Raw genomic sequence first — 20,862 nt, forward strand, 5'->3', positions numbered from 1 at the left:
ACATCCAGCACCTATATACTGCATTTGTGCTCTGTAAGTATGTGCTGACATATATTTTCTCCAATTATTACAAAATTAACAAGAAAGGCAGAACACGTGTCTGCCTTGAGTCCAACTGGGGCACAGCCAGTGCACACAGTGGGTCAGAGAGGGTGCCCAGGTAGCTTGCGGCTGTCCACTTATCAGGAAAACCTTCTTCTTTTCCCGGAGTGGTGACATGTTTCCAGCTGTATAGACCTTTACACATGTGCCAAATATTCTTGTCATTATTGACTCCTCTGATCCATATATACAAGTGGAGGCGCATCACACGCTCTGGAGGCACAGCCTCTCTGCTCAGTGTAAATAGGTTCCTGGTGTTGTCCCGTTTGGGGACAGGAAGACACGTTTCGCTCATGTTTTAACACTGCCATTTTTATGTGGATACTGAGGCAGGCAGGGTTCATAAGGCATAGGGTCTGGAGAAAACACAGAATCGTCCCCTGAAGAACAAGAACTCCTTGTGTCGGGGTAACTAGGTGAATACTGTTCGAGAGGCTGGGTGAGATCCAAGTATTCCTGCAAGAAGGGAAGAGAGACGTTTTATTTCATCTCGGTTCAGGATAACAAGGTGAATACGGTTCGAGAGGCTGACTGAGGTCCAAGTACTCCTGCAAGAAGGGAAGAGAAGAATCTCATTTTAAACAGAAGCCCCTGAGACATTGCCATCAGATTTGGGAAGGGACAGGGAACCCCCAGGAAGGGTTGCAGAGGCCCAGCTCACCCCACTGCACAAAGACCTCCCCGAGACCCCAACTCCATTCACTCCAGGATGCCCTGAACTTTTCTCTTACAACGGAGCATCAAGGAGCAGACGGTAAAAACGTAGGGAACTGCTGGTCCTAGGCAGCCAGATCTGCCTGCTCTGCCCGCCGGACCTAGGTGACCTAGGTGACCTACGACAGCCCTCCTCCCTGGAGCTCACAGTTGCAGTGTAAGGCCCAGCGAAGTGAAAAAGACAACAGGACCCCTTTAAATAGCCAGGTCATGAATATGTATTTTTCTGAATCACATTCTACAGTCGTCCTTTCTAGGATCATCTAAGCGGAAGGCTTCATCTCCACTTGTTGTGTAATCTACCAGATGTAACTCATTACTCTCAGAAGCTCTTGGAGTTAACAGTGTAAACAGGTTGGGGAGAAGCTCGGGTGCCCTTGTGGATGTTAAATCCATAATGGGTTGTTAGAAGAAAGTCCTGGGAAAGGGAGGCTCTGTCTTGAAAACGCGAACGTCATAAAGTTCCTCTGTCTTCCCAAAGCATCCCAGGCTGCTCTGAGGTCCTTCAGCTCAGGGCAGGGTGCAAGCCCATGTATGTTTCTGTTGGGACCATGAGCTAAGGCTACTTCTTAACATTTGTACATAGATAGTAGAAAAATCAAATTAAGAGTCGTATCTTACGGCAGCCAGTGACATGAAATGATATAAATTCATATGAAATTATATAAATTTCCCAATTTCAGAGTCCATAAAGTTTTAGTGGAACACAGACCCTCATCTATTTACATAGAGCTGTGGCTTTTTTCATGCTAGAATGGCAGTTTCGACAGAGACCATATGGCCTTGAAGCTGAAAATGTTTATGCTCTGGGTCTTACAGAAAGTACTGGCTGACCCTGGTCTGAAATAAGAAAAGGTTTTTCTCTGTATCTCTGTGAGTCTCTCTCTGTGTATCTCTGTTTGTGTCTGTCTCCTCCCTCCCTCCCTTCCTTCCTGTCAGGGTCTCAAGAATTCCAGCCTGGCCACCAAAGCTATGTGGCTGAGGATGACCTTGAACTTCTAACTCCTCCTGCGTCTAACTCCCTGAGTGCTGGGATTACAGGTGTGCACCACAATGCTCAGTTTATGTAGTTCAGGGGAACCGAACCCGGGGCTGTATGCACACAAAACAAGCACTCTTATAAAGCCCTGAAAAGATTTCTAAGCAGGGGCCTTTCTTGTCTCACTGCTTAAGGGCACTGGCACAATGGGGTGGCTGTGCTTACATACCCAGAAGCCAGAAACTCCTCTGTGATGTGCGGTTTTGCTGAGAGGGGGCAAAAAGCACAGACTACAGCATAAACAGCCTCAGCGTTATCAGCAGAGAGCCCACAGAATGTTGGCGACCATACGGTTTAAAAGACAAAAAAACACTATAATTCATCAACAGAACTGGCAAGAGAAAGAGTCGCCATGCAAGAAGGGGGTTGTGTCGGCTCCAACAACATCAGCACTAACCGCACAGCCAGAAACAAACACACCCACCACATCAAAAGAGGACTTTTTGCTTACAATGATAAAAATGAAATTTTGTCCTAAATGGAACCATTTTTCTTGAGCATGTGGTAATGATTTTAAGAAGGAAAGAAACTTCGATTTTTATATCCGTTAGACAATATGGCCTTCTGCTTTCTTATTTTAGGATATGCGTATAAAGTTCAGTAGGAATGGATCCCCTCTTAAGCATAAATATATCAATTCGTAACATTGAGTGTGGACCTGGGATCATTAAATGGAAACCTCAGTGCCCTTCCCAGCTTCTAAATGAAGCTGTAACTTTCAGATCTGATGGGGGGGGGGGGATGGATATCACTGGATTCCAAGCCCAGGGTTAAAGGAACTTAGGCTAGAAACAACAATTTTGGCAGGAGAAGAAAGTTGTCTTTTTTTCCCCTTCCCCCCTTGAACTATTCCTTTCTTTTCAACTTCTGAAGGTCAGCTGTGTTCATTTAAATGCAAGCTCTCCCTTTATCCAGCACAAGCCACAGCCAACAGCACAAGATAAAATTGCCACATTAAGGCTTTATATCTCTACGTTCGACTGTTTTCTGTTTTGTTTTTTTTCTTTTTAATCATTCTATTTTTTTAAAAATCAGAAATGGACTGTCTTCTCCTTTTCTTTGTGAGGGGGTGCTGCTTGGTATACTCAGAGACTATCTCAAAAGCAAAGTATGATTTTTTTGTTGTTGTTGTTTTTGTTTTTCGAGACAAGGTTTCTCTGTGATAGCTTTGGCTGTCCTAGACTCACTTTGTAGACCAGGCTGGCCTCCAACTCACAGTGATCCACCTTCCTCTGCCTCCCGAGTGCTGGGATTAAAGGCATGCGCCACCACGCCCGGCTGTAAAGTATAATTTTTTAATCATGGTTTCCCCCGAGCTGTGTGGGCCTATCAGGTTTTCTGCTCACAGAATATCCTTTCTAAACCGTTAAAGGCCATTCAACTTATGTTGAAGCCAGAGACATAGCTGTATTTAGGAGAGTATGCAAAGAGTAACAGAAAATAGTATCTTTGATTGGCATACATTATAAAATATTTTATGTATGTATTCACATGTGTGGGGGTTGGACATGCATGTGGAAGCCTTGTTTTATGAGATGGGAACTCTAACTGGGACTTGAAGCTCCACTAGGTTAGGTTAGCTGGCCACTGAGTTCCAAAGACTTCCCCCACCCCCAGTCTCTGACTCCTCAGTCCTGGGATTACAAAGAGAACACCATCCCACAAGGATTTCTCTGTGAGTCCTGGATCTCAAACCCACGCTCGTGGGGCAAGCGCACTACTGACAACACGCTACCCACCCCCCAAGCCCGACCCTCAGATAAATATTTTAACTACAGGCACCAACTGTCACTTAACAATCCCGTCACTTATAACAGAATTATATAATATAAGTCATACATGATATGTGTGACACACATGTCACAGAGAAAGATCCAAGCCACATGTCTTTCTAGGCAGGCTCACATAGGGCAAGTGACACATGGAAACCACATAATGTCACTGCCTTCCATCAAGTTGCTCAGCCCCTGAGCACAAGCAGCATTCACACTAACCACCAGGACATAGAATCCAGGGCTCGTGTTACATATCAGAGCCTTCCCATGTGCACCGAAGTGCTACCACAAAACATCTCTACCTCTGCCTCACTCTACACACACACCCTGGGCCATAGCACTACCAATTGCCATAAGGGCAGCTCAGGAGGGCCTCAGCCTCCAGCCTTATGAGTCAGAATTCTCAAAATTCAGTTCTGAGGCAGGGGGGCGGGGAAGGGGGAGCAGGAGGGGGCCTGGAATGACAAGAAACACACAGGCTTAACCATGCTTAAGCCTTGTACGAAAATGATAAGCAGCACACCGACTCCAACAGCGGAACTTGGGGCTAACGAATAGGGGTCTCCCAAGCCGAGCAGGGTCGCCAGGCTTCTGGAAGGAATCTTTTACCTCATTGGTGGTGAGAGTTAGAATTCGATCCAAGTCTTCGACCAACTGCTTGAACGTGGGTCTCTGAGAGGGTACAGCATGCCAACAGTCCCTCATCATCATATACCTGGGGAAAAGAATATCTCCAGTGAGTTGATGTGTTATGCACTTTTTATACAGATGGGGTTGGTTTTAACAGGTGGCATGGAGACATGCCCTAAATAATGAAATATAACTACACTGACACTGATACTACAGAAACTTCTCTGTAACCCAGAAGGCTTTAGGAGGGCGACTCTGGACCCTGAAAGATACAGCTATGTGTTTTACTATCCTCTCTGGGACAGCATGACCTACCACGATGCCGACACACTCTTCAGCTAGCTCGAGGGGATGGAATGAGACACATTTATAGCTTGCCTCTCTTCTCCCTCCCAGAACATTCCTGCCTGAACTACATTTAGAGTTTTGTCTTAAAAGTCGGTTGACAAACGTTTCTCAGTTAAGAAAAAAATAAAAAATAAAAATTACACACACACACACACACACACACACACACACCAAAACTTGAAGGTTTATACAAACTAATCTGCCACCACAGAGCTTTGCACCCACTTCCTGATTAACTTCCCACCTTATCTTGGTTATGAGTTTCGACAGACCCTCTATGCTAGAAAAAGCAACAGGAACACGGGGCACACAATAAATGCCTTTATATAACACGCTATAAAAAGTGGCCATTCATCAGCCCTCCACCGTACAGCACAAAGTGCTCATGGGATTACTGCTCTAAAATCCCCCTGAAGAAGCACACAATAGAAGGCAGTCTCTGGGACAATCGCTTTCTTAGTTTGCCCCAGAAGACGGGCAGCACCTCACTGCACAGGGCACGCGTCATTAACACAACACAATTTCTCTTACAGTGTGAGGAAGGCATTCCTAGAAACCAGCTCACACTTTCATGCTCAGAAATGGTATATGACAGCACCAGGATAAACTTCGAGCCCCCTACTTTGAGATATGGGTAACCAAACACACTAGTCCGTTCAATCTGACGGAATGGCACTTTTCTTTTCGTGTGTGTGTGTGTGTGTGTGTGTGTGTGTGTGTGTGTGTGTACAGGTAGGTGTGTATGCACATTTGGAGTTTGAAGGTCAATCATGGGTACTGTTCCTCTTCTTTGACATAGGGCCCCTCACTGAGACCTGAGGGTTGCTGGTTTAGGCTAGGCTGGTTGGCGAGCAAGCCACAAGGATGCCCCTATCTCCACACCGCAGTCTGTGGGATTACAGGTGCACAAGCTCCTGTGCCCAGCTTCTTAGGTGGGTGTTAGGAACAAACTCAGGTCCTCATGCCTCCACGGTAAGCACTTTACCAAACGACCCACTGCTCCGTCCCTATCACTTTTTAAAAGTTAACGCACTTTCATTTTATTTTCTCGATAAAAGGGTTTCATTCTGAGGCCCAGGCTGGCCTCAACCTTGTGGGAACCTTCCTGCTCCAGCCTGGGATTACAGGTGTGGGCCGCCCTGCCTGGTTGTCATGACAATTATCAACGATTAAAAGCGCTTTGGAAAGTGCCCATTTCCTAATTGTCACGGCTAGTGCTGTTGAGCAGCCTTGTGTATTCTTCAGAGGCAACCCTGCAGCATCCTAGCTTGGTACCTGACCTCCAAGTGTTCCTGTCACCATGTGACTCTCCCTTCCCATGGGCCCGCTCCATACACTTTGGCAGGTCGTGTGTTCTTTTGGACAAGCCACAGTTGTCTGTGTAACTATCTCAGTGCTGGGGTTTCTACCAAAACGGCTTCAACAATTCTTCTTCTTAGAGAATGTTTAGAAAATGAGGGGCCCGGGGAACCCAAGGCATGTCTGGAGAGACAGGACAGATCTGGCGAGCCCACCGCACTGTCAGCACGGGTGGCCACGGCCCTTACAGCTCATTGGTGCAGTTGGCAGGCTTGTCCATCCTGTGTCCCTCCTTGAGCAGCTTAAAAAGTTCCTCCACGGGAATCCCTGGGTAGGGGGAGCCCCCTAAAGTGAAGATCTCCCACATTAACACCCCGAAGGACCAGCTGCAAAGAAAAGAGAAAACGTATCATTAGTAATGCGCCCAGATCGCAGAAACCTAAACATGTCAGTTAAAAAAAAATAAACACCCACTCACTTCTTACATTCACAGACGAATGAGCCCTCCCGCAATCCATCCCACATGCCCTTTCCTGACCCTCAAGGAGCCTCCCTAAATGAGGAAGACATGCGGACAGTCTGATGGAATTTTCCATTGATAGACAAAGAGCCACACCGCCAGTTCTTTGTCTTTCATGTGCCTCCTTGACTTCAGGCTTCTTCTGTCTAAACCACCCACCTCCCTTTGTGGCTGACCCAAGAACATGGATCTACAGAGGACAGAATAAGGCCGGAAAGCTGACTCTGTGACAGGATGCCTGGCCTAGCTGGCCGGTGGAGCACCCCGCGAGGCAAAGGTTCTGTGGTTTAGTGTCTTATGAAGGGAGCCAGCACAGGGCTGGAAGAACTGCATGCCCCAAGAGGAGCGACTCATCTGGCAGAAAGTGAGGCGACCTCACAGGGTGCCTGCTGCCTAGATTTGATTTTCTCAGAGAATCACATCTGGGTTTCCCCACCGAGTATGGTGGACTCAAGTCTACAAGATAACCAAGCAGAGAATCGCAGATTACTAGTGTCCTGCAGTTCTGGAAACTCACACACACCGATTCTGGAAACTCACACACACCGATTCTACGAGGTCAGTGTCAATACTGAAGCTCTCCCTGGTTTTTCTACCAGGCAGAGGCCACAATATAGGCGAAACCAGTCCAGAGCCCCAGTGTATTCACGCAAAAAGAACTGTGCCTCCTTCCTTCTAGGAAGGCTGATGGGAGCAGGCAATGCTGGTGCAGAAACAGCACGACCATCAGAAATTAAAAAAATACAAATACAAAAACAAATGAACAAAAACCCAGCCCATCCAAATTAAAAACAATACAAAAAACCTTGTCTTTTGGAATAATCACTGACCCACAGGAACTGGCAAAAAGTAGCATCTTTCACCCAGTTTCTCATGGTTACATCTTTCAGATAGATTTCCCAACCTATAATATCAGTTGGAGCCTGGCTCTAACAGTAGTTTTCATGAGTCATTAGAAATATTATGTAATTTCTACTGTATTTCTAGAATGCTATCAGAGGCTGCAGACAAGACTTAAAATATTACAGTAATCACAGCTGCCAGATGTGGTGGTCAGTGGAGCCAACCAGGCCTCACCCACCATCAACCTCAGGGTGTGCATGTGCACTTCCAGGCCTAGCTAAGAAGTTCCTTTAAGGGCGTGAAGAGCGTGCTACCCACTTGACAGATGAAACAACAGTGCGGTGAGTGAGCATCTGCCATCTGTGATGGGTGGAGGATGCTTCCACTGTGGCAGCAAGAGGCTGGCGTCTCCACCTCCCAAAGGCAGGCACCAAACACTGGGTACCAACGTCCAAACATCCCTGCCGTCAGAGACTCCTGGCTCCCATGTCATCTATGAGCATGTGGGACTTGCAGTGTTTCTGAAACTCAACCCATGTAGGAACCAAGGACAGAAGTTACTTACACATCACTCTGATGAGTATAAACTCTATCAAATAGGGCTTCAGGAGCCATCCACTTGACTGGAAGCCGCCCCTGTAAGGAAATATAAAAACCCGTAGGTCTTACAAGGGTACTGCCATGGATCCCATGGAGCCAAGCCCTATGTAATTGTACTGACTCGTTTTTTGTAGCCCACAACTTACAGTTAGGTCAGGGTAGGCCTGGTCTCTTGGCAGTCCTCCTGCCTCAGCTTTTGAGCTCCCACACCTGGCTTCCTAATCTTGTCAAAATTTAAAATAAAGGACCCAAGAACCACATGAACTGGGTAGGTCCTGTAGGGCCTTCTGGCAATGTGGAGAGAAACGCTGAGTCCTGGGAGACAAGTCTGTGCATTTGATGGGAGGTAGAAGAAATGACTGCAGTGACATGCATAGGGCCCCTGTTTGCTTGTTTATTAAAAACACTAAGGGGCCAGAGGAAGCCCCAGGACTTCCTGGATGGTTCCAAGAACCAGGTCTGGAAAGTAGATTTAGGTTCCTGTCCCTTCCTCATTTCTAGCCTGTCTTGAATTGGGGCTCCACACCTGAGCAACCATCCAACACCCAGTGCTAGGCAGCCCAGGCTACCTCCCACACCATCCCCGGTTATCCATCTTACCCTCTGAGTGAAGTGATGGCTTTCTTTCTTTTTTTTTTTTTTTTGGTTTTTTCGAGACAGGGTTTCTCTGTGTAGCCTTGGCCATCCTGGACTCACTTTGTAGATCAGGCTGGCCTCCAACTCACAGCGATCCTCCTGCCTCTGCCTCCTGAGTGCTGGGATTAAAGGCGTGCACCACCATGCCCGGCTCTTGTGATGGCTTTCTAATTGGTGTACCACTAGGGCAGGAATACGTTCCAACCAGCTCTGTGCATGCTGGCTAAGACGCATAGACATGATTCTTTGACTAAAGTATCAAAGTGACACTTCTTTGTCCTTACTATCATCTATCTCCCTAGTACCCAGATACACCCTGATCAGCCTCTAGGCAAAAAATGAACCCAGCAAATTTCCAAGTTCTAGTCCCTGCTACAAGAGCTGAGCCATCTAGCCATCCCCTAATTAGGAAGATTTTTAAGAGAGCCCTGGAGGTCATTGATTGTTATTCTGTATAAAAGAGTATTCCATATATACCTAACCTATCTCAGATATAGCTTACGTTTGCCGATGAAGTGTTAAGCAAAAACAACGCAATGTAATGTGGAGAGGAGAAGGCCCATGGTTCTCCCACCGATAAACTTGTGTCATTCTGTAACCTCCTTAACCCCCACCCCCCCAGTGTTACATCACATACTCACATTTGTGGTCTTTTTGTAATAGTCAATGTTGTTGATATCCCTGGCTAGGCCAAAGTCTGCTATCTTCATCACATTGTTTTCCGTTACCAACACGTTTCTGGCTGCCAAATCTCGATGGATACACTGAAATCGAGGAAGAAGAAGAAGAGAGAGATAATCCCAACGTGTTTTGAGATCAAAAGAAAAATAGACTCTTAAGAAAGAAGGCAAGACAGAAAATACACCCCCAAGTCAAAAACTGCATGCAGAATATTGCAAGAGCCATGCTGGACTGTAAACTCAACCAGCTGAGTAGCGTATACAAGAGCCCCAAACATGATGCAATGATTACTCATTCTAACTTAAATAAATAAACAGAAAGTAAAGGTTGGTTGTATAACCACGTTCTGTTATCTGCAAGTGTCAATCTCCTGCAGCTTCACACAAAGTGGACATTAGATACCATACTCTTCAGAATCTTTGAGCTCAACCCTTGCTCTCTCCCACCCACTAAAGCGCGACTTTAAGACGACTAAATTAAATTCCAGCTGTCTTCTTCATCTCACGGTCACTTCTCTCACAATGTGACCTCATGTCCTACAAACACTTGGCCTCAGCAAGGTCTAGTTCAGTCCTTTCTGTCTTTCCTTTCCCAGCCTTGCCTTCTAGGCTGTATGAGGACCCTCCTCACTGTTAGACCCAAGTGACCGCTTCTAATGCCTCCCACACTCCTCCTCTCTGCAGTTATGGACACTCTCGATATCTGTTTCTAGAAACGGTCCCTTCACTGAAGCCTCCCCCAGTCTTCTTTCTCTTGCTTTATTCTCTTGCAGTCTTTTGGGCTGACTCCCCTCTTCCTGTATCCCTAAAAAGCAAAGAAGCTGCTACAGACGGTTGTGTTGTTTCTTCTATCCTGTGGTACCAATTCTTAGATGCAGACAGCAGTTGCAAACCCCTTCCTCTATCCTGGCCTGCACTGAGACTCAAGTCACCCTGGGACATTTCCGCAGACAGCAACGCCCTCTTGACATCTCAAGGCCAATATCTCTACTCTGACCTCCTATTTTGTTTTGTCCTTACTCTACACTCAAGTCCTGACCATTCATTCCAGCTTCAAGATGGCTCCAACATCTGTCCCTTAAGGCCAGGCCATGGTCACTGTCCTTCCCCCTGTCTCTGTGGACTGCTACATTGACTGTACAGATGCTTTCTTTGCTGTGAGTTCGAGGCTGGCCTGGTCTACAAAGCAAGTCCAGGACAGCCAAGGCTACACAGAGAAACCCTGTCTTGAAGAACAAAACAAAACAAAACAAAACCCACACACAGACACTCTCTTGATTCCTCCTTTACACCTCACACACTATCTGCTTCAGACACAGCCCCGCATGTCCTCTCCTGGCACACCGCCCAGCCAGAGCACTTCTGTTCACATTCTCAGCACAGTCTATTATGACACCCAGCCAGTGCAGGGGCTACACTGTGTCTGCATATACATCAGTGCCTGGTACTGCTGGGCCTGTTAGGATGCACAGGATGGGAGGATGCAATGTCCCAACAGTAACCATGGTCTTGGGAAGGTCTGGCCATTATTGTTTATAAAGGCTATACTTTCCCTAGCTATTGTGTTTCAGGGGTACTTTAGTAGCCTACGATTCCATTAAGTACACAGTAAACAGAACCCCTGATCACCCACCTCTATTTTTAGAAGAGCATTACCCTCAAATGCCTCCATGTAGGTTACGAACCAAGGTTAACTTTCACATGAAGCAAGGAAAGACTTCATCTACTGGAAGAGCGAACTGCGAAATGACCTACTGTAAACTCTCCATGAAATGAAATGACCAAATAAAAACGGAACAAGCCTAATTGCTTCTGAAACATGAATAAGGAATTATTTTAACTCTGCCATCACCACACCCAAGCATCATCCCCTGTGTTCGCTTGCATGTGTGGGTGGGCCAAAATCAAAGACGAGGAAGCTGGCAAGCCACCCAAGTCTCTGTGTTCCTGGCCAGACTAGGAGTGGGAAATGTGAGAGCTCCCGGGGCTGCCTGCAGCTCGGCCTGTGCTGGAGTGCAATGCCGGTTTTGGAGGCCTCTTCAAATTCAACTTCCAAGGCCCAGGCCAAGTTCTCCTGGTGGCTTGTTCCTGCTGACATGTGCTCTCTGTGTTTGGCAAGCTGAGCAGTCAGAAGAATCAAGCTTCCCCTGCAGGGGGCTCTGACCACACACTGAGGCCATAGGCTACTGCTACCATCTTCCTCACTCTGTATCTTAGAGTGCTGGAAAACACCAAGCGCTAAACAGAAGACTCAGAACCATGCTGTGTCTGGCCAATGTAGGCTCTCAAAAGGTAATTAGTAATAAGAGTATCTACAATGATCACCATGTTATTTGTAAAGACACTTCTGCTCCCCACCGTTTCTGCAACCCCCAAATATACTCATTCCCCTTTTTGCGAAATTCATGTGACAAGCCTAGCTCCACTGTACCTACCGGCTGCAAACCATGAAGTTTCAAGTCCGCAACACTAGGGTGGTTTGGAACCGCCACTAGTCCTGTGACCACATGGACCAGCATGCCCCTCCCCCGACTCTGAGCAGGGACACACAGCTGACCTCAACGTTGGCCCAGAGATCCTTCTAGTGGTGACCAAGAGTGACAACCTGGCCTCCATCTCAGCTTCTTCCCCGTTCACACCCTATCAAAAGGCCACACCCTATCAAAGGCCACACCCTCCTATTTGGCCTCCTACTGATGTGTGTGGTTCAAGGCTGAGCTTCAGCCTATGGCTTCCTGGTTGATACCTTGCCTTACACATGTTCAATGGGAGTGTTCCCTTTTCTACAGAACTCACTCCCCGCCCCACATCCTGGCTCCATGTCCTGGCTCCCAGTTCCTCCTCACTTTGGGAAGCCACACCACCACTCAACTTCTCAAGTCAGAAGTAGGGAGCTGTCTTTGTCTTTTCTAACTCCCCCTCTCCTCACCTAATCAACAGTAGACCACGCCCAAATTTCAACTAACAACTTCTTTTAGTGTCTTGGGACCTGATAAAGTTCATCCTGAAGAGTAATAACGCACCGCACAAGGGCAAATTGTAAGGCATCTGACCCTAACACTCACCCTTGATAGCTCTGCAGAGGCCCCGAGGGCCCAGGGTACCTGCCTGGCACTGTAAGGCCCTGAATGAGTAGGGTGATTGTTTATATACTTATTTTTTTTAATTCCACATCTACTGGCATTTTTTCCCTACTGTTACCACTCACAACTCCTGTTTTGAGAAATGAAGGGTGAGCTGGGTGTGGTGCCACACACCTTTAATCCCAGCACTTGGGAGGCAGAGGCAGGCGGATTGATGTGAGTTCAAGGCCAGCCTGGTCTACAAAGTTAGTCTAGGACAGCCAGGGCTACACAGAGAGATCCTGTCTCAAAAACCCAAAAGAAAGAAAGAAAGAAAGAAAGAAAGAAAGAAAGAAAGAAAGAAAGAAAGAAAGAAAGAAAGAAATCAAGGGTGACACCTGTTCTGGCCAGCCCACTGAACAGCCCAGCCTAGAGAACAGGCATCTATCTGGTGAGTCTCAAGGACGGAAGAAAGGGAAGAGGCCATTCTCCTACCCCTTTGGCATCAGCAGCATGCCCTGCAGCACACAAACACTTTCCCCCATCTCCTACCAAGGAGGACTCCCCGCAGCAACTGAGCCTAAAGAAGTTAACAGGCTACCTACATGGCTGACTGCCTGGCCCAGCGCTCCATGTGAGACAGTTCAAACATTTCAAGATGAAATAGTGCCATGGCTGTCCATATCTGCCAGATTTGTTTATGATGCTCATTCACTTAACCTATGTTTAGTATACACATGCCAAGACCAAACACACACATATATACACACACTCATGTGTGTACACATATAAATATGCATATACACATGCATGCATATACATATGTATATACGTGTGCACATACATGTATACAAAATGCACATGTGTACATATACAAATGTGTGTGCGCACACATGCACACACACAGAATCAGCTTGGTTTTGTTATTGACCACTTCAGAAGTGAGTTGCAAGCATCATAGTTTCTTCACATCTTGGTTCCTCAACATTTCCTAATCCAAAAATCTAAAACATTTCCACTGTTGATGGGCTGCCATGAGTGGAAAATTCCAGACCATAAAACTTTTTTGTATGCACAAATCATTAAAAATGCTATGTAAAGGTACCTTCCGGCTATGTGACTACAGTTCCCAGACAACAGTTGATTTTAACAGACTTGAGTTTCATTTCGCATCTTGTTACATATGGACAAATATTACACAAATATTACCCTAAAACCCTAACTCTGGTTTTGTTTCTTTGTTTGTTTGTTTAAGAATTTGGGGTAAGAAATTTCCCAACTATGCATTGTGATCTTAACACAATGACACAATTATCCTCGTCCAAACTCCCATCTTAACACAATGTCATAATTACTCCTGTCCAAATCCAACTTGAACATAGCAATGTTATTTAAGACACAGTCCGTGTTCAAATATTAGCCATTTATAGTTAAAAAAAAAAAAAAAAAAGACCATCACCTCTCACTGCAAAGAACCAGTCTAGGATTATCACACTTCAGTGTCTGATTGTTTGTCTCTTTAGCCTCCTTTAACCAATCTATCATCTATCTATCTGCCTCTCTGTGTATGTATCATTCTACATATCTGACTTTCATGTCCGGCAAGCTGGCTGCAAACTTGAGACTTAGCTGAAGATGACCTTGAATTTCCAATCGCCTGCCTCCACCTCCTGAGTGCTAGGACTGTAAGTGTATACCACCATGCTGCGAGATGGAACCCAGGGCTTCATGCACGCCAGACAATAGGACTCTACTGACAGCCTTAGCTCTCCCAAGCACGATGCAGATATTCTGAGGTAATATTTTGTCAAATGTCCTACAGTCTAGATTTGTCTCTTTCTTTCGGTTTTTTGTTTGTTTGGTGTTTTGTTTTGTTTTCCTTGTTTGGTTGGTTTTTCGAGATAGGATTTCTCTGGCTGTCCTGTAGACCAAGCTGGCCTCAAACTCAGAGATTCGCCTGCCTCTGCCTCCCGAGTGCTGGGATTAAAGGCATGCACCAGGACTACCACAGCCTGGCCAATGTCTGTCTGTTTCTTGATGCCAAAGATTTTCTCAGGGGCAACACCCTCCCACCATGCGTACACACACACTACATGTACAAAATCAGAACTCAAATCTGTTCAACTTTGGCTTCTTAATCTATATCAAGAGGCTTTATAGTGGCTAAAAAACAGAAAAGAAAAAAAGAAAGAAAATGTATAAGCTATATTAGTGTAAGTTCTCCAGAAAATAGGAAAAAGAAAGAGAAACAAAGCAAAAGTAGGACATGACAACTCCACGCCAGTACCCAGGTGATGGAGAGAAAGGCTGAGAAACAGCTGGAGGGCCTGCCACCTGTACCACCTGACACAGGTCACCTCTTTTACTCCTGACACTAGCAAAGCCCCTGGGGCAATTCAGATTTATGACCCTTTGGAGTAGCTCAGGCTGGAAGTGACAGAGGAGCACCCTCCAGGGAACACTTTGTCGTTGGCAACCTGTGAGTTATGAGAAATGGAACTGTAGCCAGCTCTGCTGCAGGTAGGAGGAGCTGAGCCATCTCTGCCCACAGAGGACCCTGCCTCTAAGTGTGGGCTTGAGGAAGGGTATCGTAGGTCCTCGGAAATGCCCATGGAAACTCTGGGCACCTGCCTAAGCTTCTGGAATAGCTGGCATGCTTAGAGTTCCATTGTCAGTGGCTTGCTTGGAATGCCAACCATTCACCTCAGGGGACCCGGCCAACTTCTGACCACAGAGCCACTGAAGGAGACAAAATAAACAGATATCCCAGACTCTCTATGTCAAAAATACTCAATCTCCACTCTCAGGTCATTTAATTCTACAACAAGACCATCATTCTAAAGTTAACACTCCCAAGTCTGTGCCCCAAGCTCACTCGAACGAAGCCAGGTCACCCAGGAGCATCCCCCCCTTGCCCTGCCCAGAGCAGGATCTCTTCCTGTAGTTAACTTCTCTGGCCTCTCAAGAGTCCATTAAACTGGAATATGAATAACACCACAAAAATATCTCCCAGGTTGTACAAGACATGCAAGGACTTGATCAAGCCAGTGAGCACATCGGAACTGCCCAGCTTCTTCCAAGACACTTAGCTGGCTTTTGCGTCCAACCAACCAAGCAGAAGGGGAAACACTCACTTTCTGGGAAGCCAAGTACTCCATGCCTCTAGCTAGCTGGTAGGTGCAGGACACCAAGTCCTTAAAGGTCATCTGCTCCTCAGGAACTCGGTTAATGTCGTAGGAGTACTCCATGCCAGGCGGCCTCCGGGCTCGGAGGTATTCCCGAAGGTTGCCTTTCGATGCGTATTCAACTATGACGTAGAGAGGCCCTGTGACAGAGAGGAGAAGATCCCTAAGGCAGCGAAGGCAGGGACCACCTGAGGTGACTCAGCAGAGGTGTCACACACACACACACACACACACACACACACACACACACACACACACATACACACACACCCCGTTGGTTTGTGATGTGAAGGAGCAAACTTAGAACCACGAGCACAGCATGGAAGTGCTAGATAAATATTCCATCACGTAGTGACAGCCCAGCCAGCCAACCTCCCTTCCTGTCTGTCTATCTTTTTTTTTTTTTTAACTTATTTATTTTTATTTTATGTGCATTGGTGTTTTGTCTGCATATGTCTCAGATCTTGGAGTTACAGACAGTTGTGAGCTGCCATGTGGTTACTGGGAATTGAACCCGGGTCCTCTGCCATCTCAAATTAGTTTTATCATGCAGAAAGGCATGGATTAAAGAGAACACCTCCATTTCCAGCCTTCCCAAATGATGATCAACACGATAACTTCTGGTGGTTTAAGGAAGCATACGACATAACTGTAACAACTCTGCTGTCGGTGCCGGTGCCCTATACCAGTGGCTCTCAACCTCCCTAACGCTGCGACCCTTTAATACAGTTCCTCGCGTGGCGACCTGCAACCATAAAACTATTTCACTGCTGAGCCATAGCTATGCTTTTGCCACTGATATGAGTCATAATGTAAATATCTGTGTTTTCCAATGGTCTCAGGTGACCCCCTTTTGGGGGGAGGGTTGTCAAACAACCCACAGTTTGAGAAACACTGCCCTGTCTTCCTGGGAAAGCAATTTCCCTCAGAAGCCTAGCCTTTCTAGCTCCCTTGAGCTATGTTTGTATGTGTGTGTGTGTGTTGCGGGGGGGGGGGGGTGCTGTGCCCATGCACCTATGTGCATATGCATACACATATATTAGAAGGATAAGTAAATATTAAATTTCGTAGGATGACAATAACAGATGGGAACTGAGATGGCTTCAAACAGCCAGAGTATGGAGCATATTCAAGGGCTGGAGAGAATGGTCCCCAGTCCACATCCTGCCCAGTACCAGTTGGGGTCATCATATTTTACTGTCACATGGGCAAGCCATGTCCATTCATTTCTGTATCATATAGGCTGGGTGGTTTTTTTCCCCCCTTCCAATACAATGGCAGTGGTGAATATTTGTAACAGAGACCACAGGCCCACAAAAGTCTAAAATATCTACAGTTGCCCTTTGGAGAAGGTTCCAGTCCCTGCACACCTAAAAGAGAAGCTGCGCCAGCATTTTTCAAGTCTACTAATCACTGTCAAGTTGATTTCTAAAGTACCAGTAGGCCCTCCTGGGAGCAGCCAGGAATCCATTCCCCCCTGGGGGAGACTGCTCTTTCCTTCCTCCCTCCTGCCCTCCCCTCCTCTCTCTCTCTCTCTCTCTCTCTCTCTCTCCCTCTCTCTCTCTCTCTCTCTCTCTCTCTCTCCCCCTCCCTCTCTCTCTTTCCCTGTGAAGCTATTCTTAAGAGCTCAGCCATCTTCTGCCTAGAGCAAGACAGGATTCCTCGGTCCCCACTTTAAGAGAAGAACTTCTCAACCAAAGCATACCTGCTAGTCTTCCCCTGTAGCCCCTCACGCAACAAAAGCATCAGAAGCAATCCCTTTCCAAAGCAGCTTCCCCCACCCCTACCCCGCCAGAGGCAGCCACAGACCTGCTGTGAGCCCATGGCTGGTAATATCTTCCTAAGGGTAGAGTAAAAGTAACTAAAAAATTGTGTGTGTGTGTGTGTGTGTGTGTGTGTGTGTGTGTATTTTTGTATGCAGGTAGGCATGCAGGTATCTGTGCTTGTGTGCTGGGCCAGGAGACAGCCTTGTCTTTTAGACACAGTCTCTCACTGACCAGGAACTCTCTAAGAAGGCTAACCTGGTGGGCCAGTGAACCCCAGGACCCACCTTTCTCCATCTTCCCAGAGCTCAATTTTAAATATGGAGTCTAGAGGTCAAACTCAGGTCCTCATGCTCGCAAGGCCAGCCCCCTATTGACTGAGCAACCTCCCCAGCTTCCACTTTTGTGTAGCTTTGAGACAGTCTTATTATAGACCTCGGGCTGGTGTCAAACTCGTGAGCCCCCCTGTCTCAGCCCCTTGAATGATGGGATAGGCTTGGACTACATGCCTGATGGGAAAATATGCCCTCGAGATGGTCTAAAAGCAGAAAGCCGGCAGCCCAGCTGTTTCTAGATGAGGCCTGACCGGTCCAGCAGCGCAGTGTGGACAGAGAGTGCACCCTCCTCCTACTCACCATCCTGGGTGCAGGCTCCCAGGAGGTTGATGATGTTCTTATGTTTGCCAATCATCTTCATCATCTCCATCTCTGACACCAGATCGGAAAGGTCCTTCTCCGTGGCGTCATCTATGGACATGGATCAGGGGAGTTACAAATAGCCTGGCTTCCCCCAGCTCCCACAGTTTTAACTCCCAGCCGTCAAACTCTTACTTAGGACACCATGGAGTTGAATTTTAGACCCCGAAACGTTTACCCATCTGATCAGCGACAGGATAAAGACAGAGGCAGTGGAGTGCCTTGCTCAGTATCAGAGAGGTCACTGGAGGCCACATGGTCAAGAGTTGGGACCAAGTCTTGACCTCCAAAACTAAGGCCAAGTCTTTTGAAGAGAAGTTCTTGACTGTGAACTACCTCCACCCTATGGTGTATCTAAGGTACCTTCTAGAGAAGGTGCCAGATTTCCTGATGCCCCCAAACAATTCTGAGAGTGATGGGGAGGAAACTGTAGGAAAAACACTGGGAACCACTGGGAAACTGGTCTTTACAGAGCAAAAATTTGAAACACAGCCTTTAGCTGATTCAAAGTTAGACCCTGGAAGTAGCCCACAAGTGTGTCTGTAAACGTGTATGCATACAGAGACAGTCTGAGAGAGCAAAAAGCTCTCTCAAAGGCTCCAATTACCACTCTACCACTGAGGGAAGTACAAGTCATGTCTCACATGCATGGCAGAGGCCCAACACACATGGGCTCACAGGGAGCTTCAAATAGGAGGTAAGGCCATTCACAGTGTGCCCTTCTTTGAGTTAATTCTTCTGCCATCACTTTGATTCTTGCAGTGCTAGGATGCAAGCCCGCTGCCATTCGTACGCTACTCAAACAGTCTACTACTGGCTAATTCAATACGGAAACTTTTTTTTTTTTTTTTTAAATTCTGAGCTAAAAAAAAAGAAAAGGGGCTGAATGCAGCTTTAAAAATGAAATAGGGGTGCAAACATCTAAGAATCTGAAGAGCCTGCTGCCTTCCCTAGACCTCAGCCGTGCTCTCTGGCTGTCACAAAGCATGTTGAAAAGGCTTTGGGTGTCATCTGACCAAGATGAAAAGGACGGTGGATAATCTTGCTTAAAGAAGAAGGCCAACCCCTTAAACCTTCCTTTTGGCAACAGTCTCATGATCTCAAAACCAGAAGTCATATAGAAAGCAGTGTGATGCCCAGTCCTTCCCACACCAACACTCCCAGTGGGTACCAGTGGCTACCTCTGTCCTGGTACCTGGGTCTTTGCTCTCTCCTCCCCGGTATCAACCTCGAAGCAAGAAACGTCTCAGGTCAATAACTAAAAAGACAAGATGAACGATGCTCCGGGCCCCCCCTTTTTTTTTTGTCAGTGTGTTCTCAGCAGGGAGGGGTGTGGTAGGCATCCCACCAAAGAAAGAGAAGGCCTGCCTGCTGAGCATGGGCAGCATCTTACACACCCAGAACAGACCTCTCTGCTACAAGCTAGGGAAACATGGGGCATGGGATCCTCCTTTCTGAGACTCCCACAACAGGGTTTACACTGTGACCTTGTCCTTCAACTCTTCATGTAAAAGAATTCCATGCAAGAATAAGTTAATAGTTGAAAGTAATTTAAGCTCCTTGGACTTGGGCATCAAGCTGGGTTGGAAGGGCTGTGTACAAATATTGAGGCTCCCTCCTCCCCCCCCAAAAAATTACATCCTGGGGTTATTGCTTACATGTCCCTGAGACTCTGCCATCAGTCCCAAGTTCGTTTGTTCCTTTTGGGCTTCTAAGTGACTCTTTAAGCCCACATCTTGACAGAATGTGGCACTCTGCTTCCTGGATCTCCTTCCTTGTTCCCACATCAATACCTACCTTTCCTTACTTGTATGTTAGAAGTTTGGGTGCCGAATTTACCAAAATCAAATCCTAGCCAAACCCTAAATCCTTAAGTCCAGGAAAGCACAGGAGAAGAGAATCGGCCTCTTACAAAAAGTCAGAGGGCAGCTCGACCCAGCAAGCTACTATGTGCTCATAAACTGGCTTTTCTTCTTGAGAACACACAGCTCAAGGTAAATCCCCTCTCTCGGAGGCTCATTTATCCTGAAAACCCCTCAACCTCCAGGTCAAGTATGTGCTCTCTGACCCCACAGCATTGCAAAGTTCACATGTCACTGAAGGAACACTCCTGATAAGAGCCTTTGCTCCCCACCCGCCTGCCCACTCACCTTTCAACATCTTCACTGCCACGGTGACCGCCTCCTTGAGCTTGTCCTTATCGATTCCCACTGCTTCGGCCATGACTACTTGCCCGAAGCAACCTTCCCCCAGGGGCTTGCCCAGCGTCAGCCTAAATGTGTAAATAGGGGATTAGCACGCAGTGTCTGGCTAAGGGGCACAGGGAGGGAAATTCCAGAATTGAATATTAAAAAAAATCTTCCAGAGGAATGCATATGGAACCAATGAGACTTCGTTACACACGCAGGGTATTTTCTTTAGTGACGTTTTTTTCCAGAATGTCAAATACTGTTGGCGCAGCTATTAAATTTCACATTTGTGCTCTCGATTTATTTTCTTTTTCTTTATGGAAGGTGCCCTTGCTAGCGAGGTGGTCAGGCTCCCTGTGTGCCAACTGTGAGGAGTTTTTGGTCCTGGGCCAATTAAATATTTGTAATTTAAAGTGTCACAAAGGGGGTGGGGAAAGAACCATGAAAGGCTGTTCTTATTTTCTTTCCCTGTAAAGTGGCAGCTTTCAAACCACTATTATTCAATACCAGTAAATTTTTACGGTTACATTGTTGGCCAAGTTACAGGGTAGGAATCTTCCGCACATTTCAAAGAATCTGCAGTGTATCATTGAAAGAAACTTCTAGAAAACAGGCAGAATATTTTTTTTTAATTTAAATTTAGAAATCTTTATCACTACCCAAAATAAACAAGGAAGAAAATAGAAAGAAAACAGCACAAATTCCAATTTTAAGCATAAAAGTTTTATGCGTGCCAGACACATAGCCTGACATTGTTGTAGATGTTCTGGAAGCCAAAAGAA

The 20,862-nt window shown here is 46.6% G+C and overlaps 1 protein-coding gene across 10 annotated transcripts in view; it reads right to left on the reverse strand.

The window, feature by feature from the left end:
- Positions 1–272: 272 nt before the first annotated feature.
- Positions 273–20,862, reverse strand: part of Fgfr2 (fibroblast growth factor receptor 2) — a 101,237-nt gene continuing 80,647 nt past the window's right edge. For 9 of the 10 annotated variants that reach the window (XM_051145415.1, XM_051145414.1, XM_051145413.1 and 6 more), the window contains 8 exons: positions 20,042–20,163; positions 17,832–17,942; positions 15,383–15,573; positions 9,148–9,270; positions 7,836–7,906; positions 6,156–6,293; positions 4,240–4,345; positions 273–558 (listed from right to left, as the gene is read on the reverse strand). In XM_051145415.1, the coding sequence (XP_051001372.1) occupies positions 394–558; positions 4,240–4,345; positions 6,156–6,293; positions 7,836–7,906; positions 9,148–9,270; positions 15,383–15,573; positions 17,832–17,942; positions 20,042–20,163 (1,027 nt within the window). In that variant the 3' untranslated portion in view covers positions 273–393. Of the gene's footprint in view, positions 651–4,239; positions 4,346–6,155; positions 6,294–7,835; positions 7,907–9,147; positions 9,271–15,382; positions 15,574–17,831; positions 17,943–20,041; positions 20,164–20,862 lie in introns of all 10 variants that reach the window. The other variant, XM_051145410.1, reaches the window with a different exon arrangement.

Source organism: Acomys russatus, chromosome 5 (assembly GCF_903995435.1).
Source record: "Acomys russatus chromosome 5, mAcoRus1.1, whole genome shotgun sequence".
Taxonomy (NCBI): domain Eukaryota; kingdom Metazoa; phylum Chordata; class Mammalia; order Rodentia; family Muridae; genus Acomys; species Acomys russatus.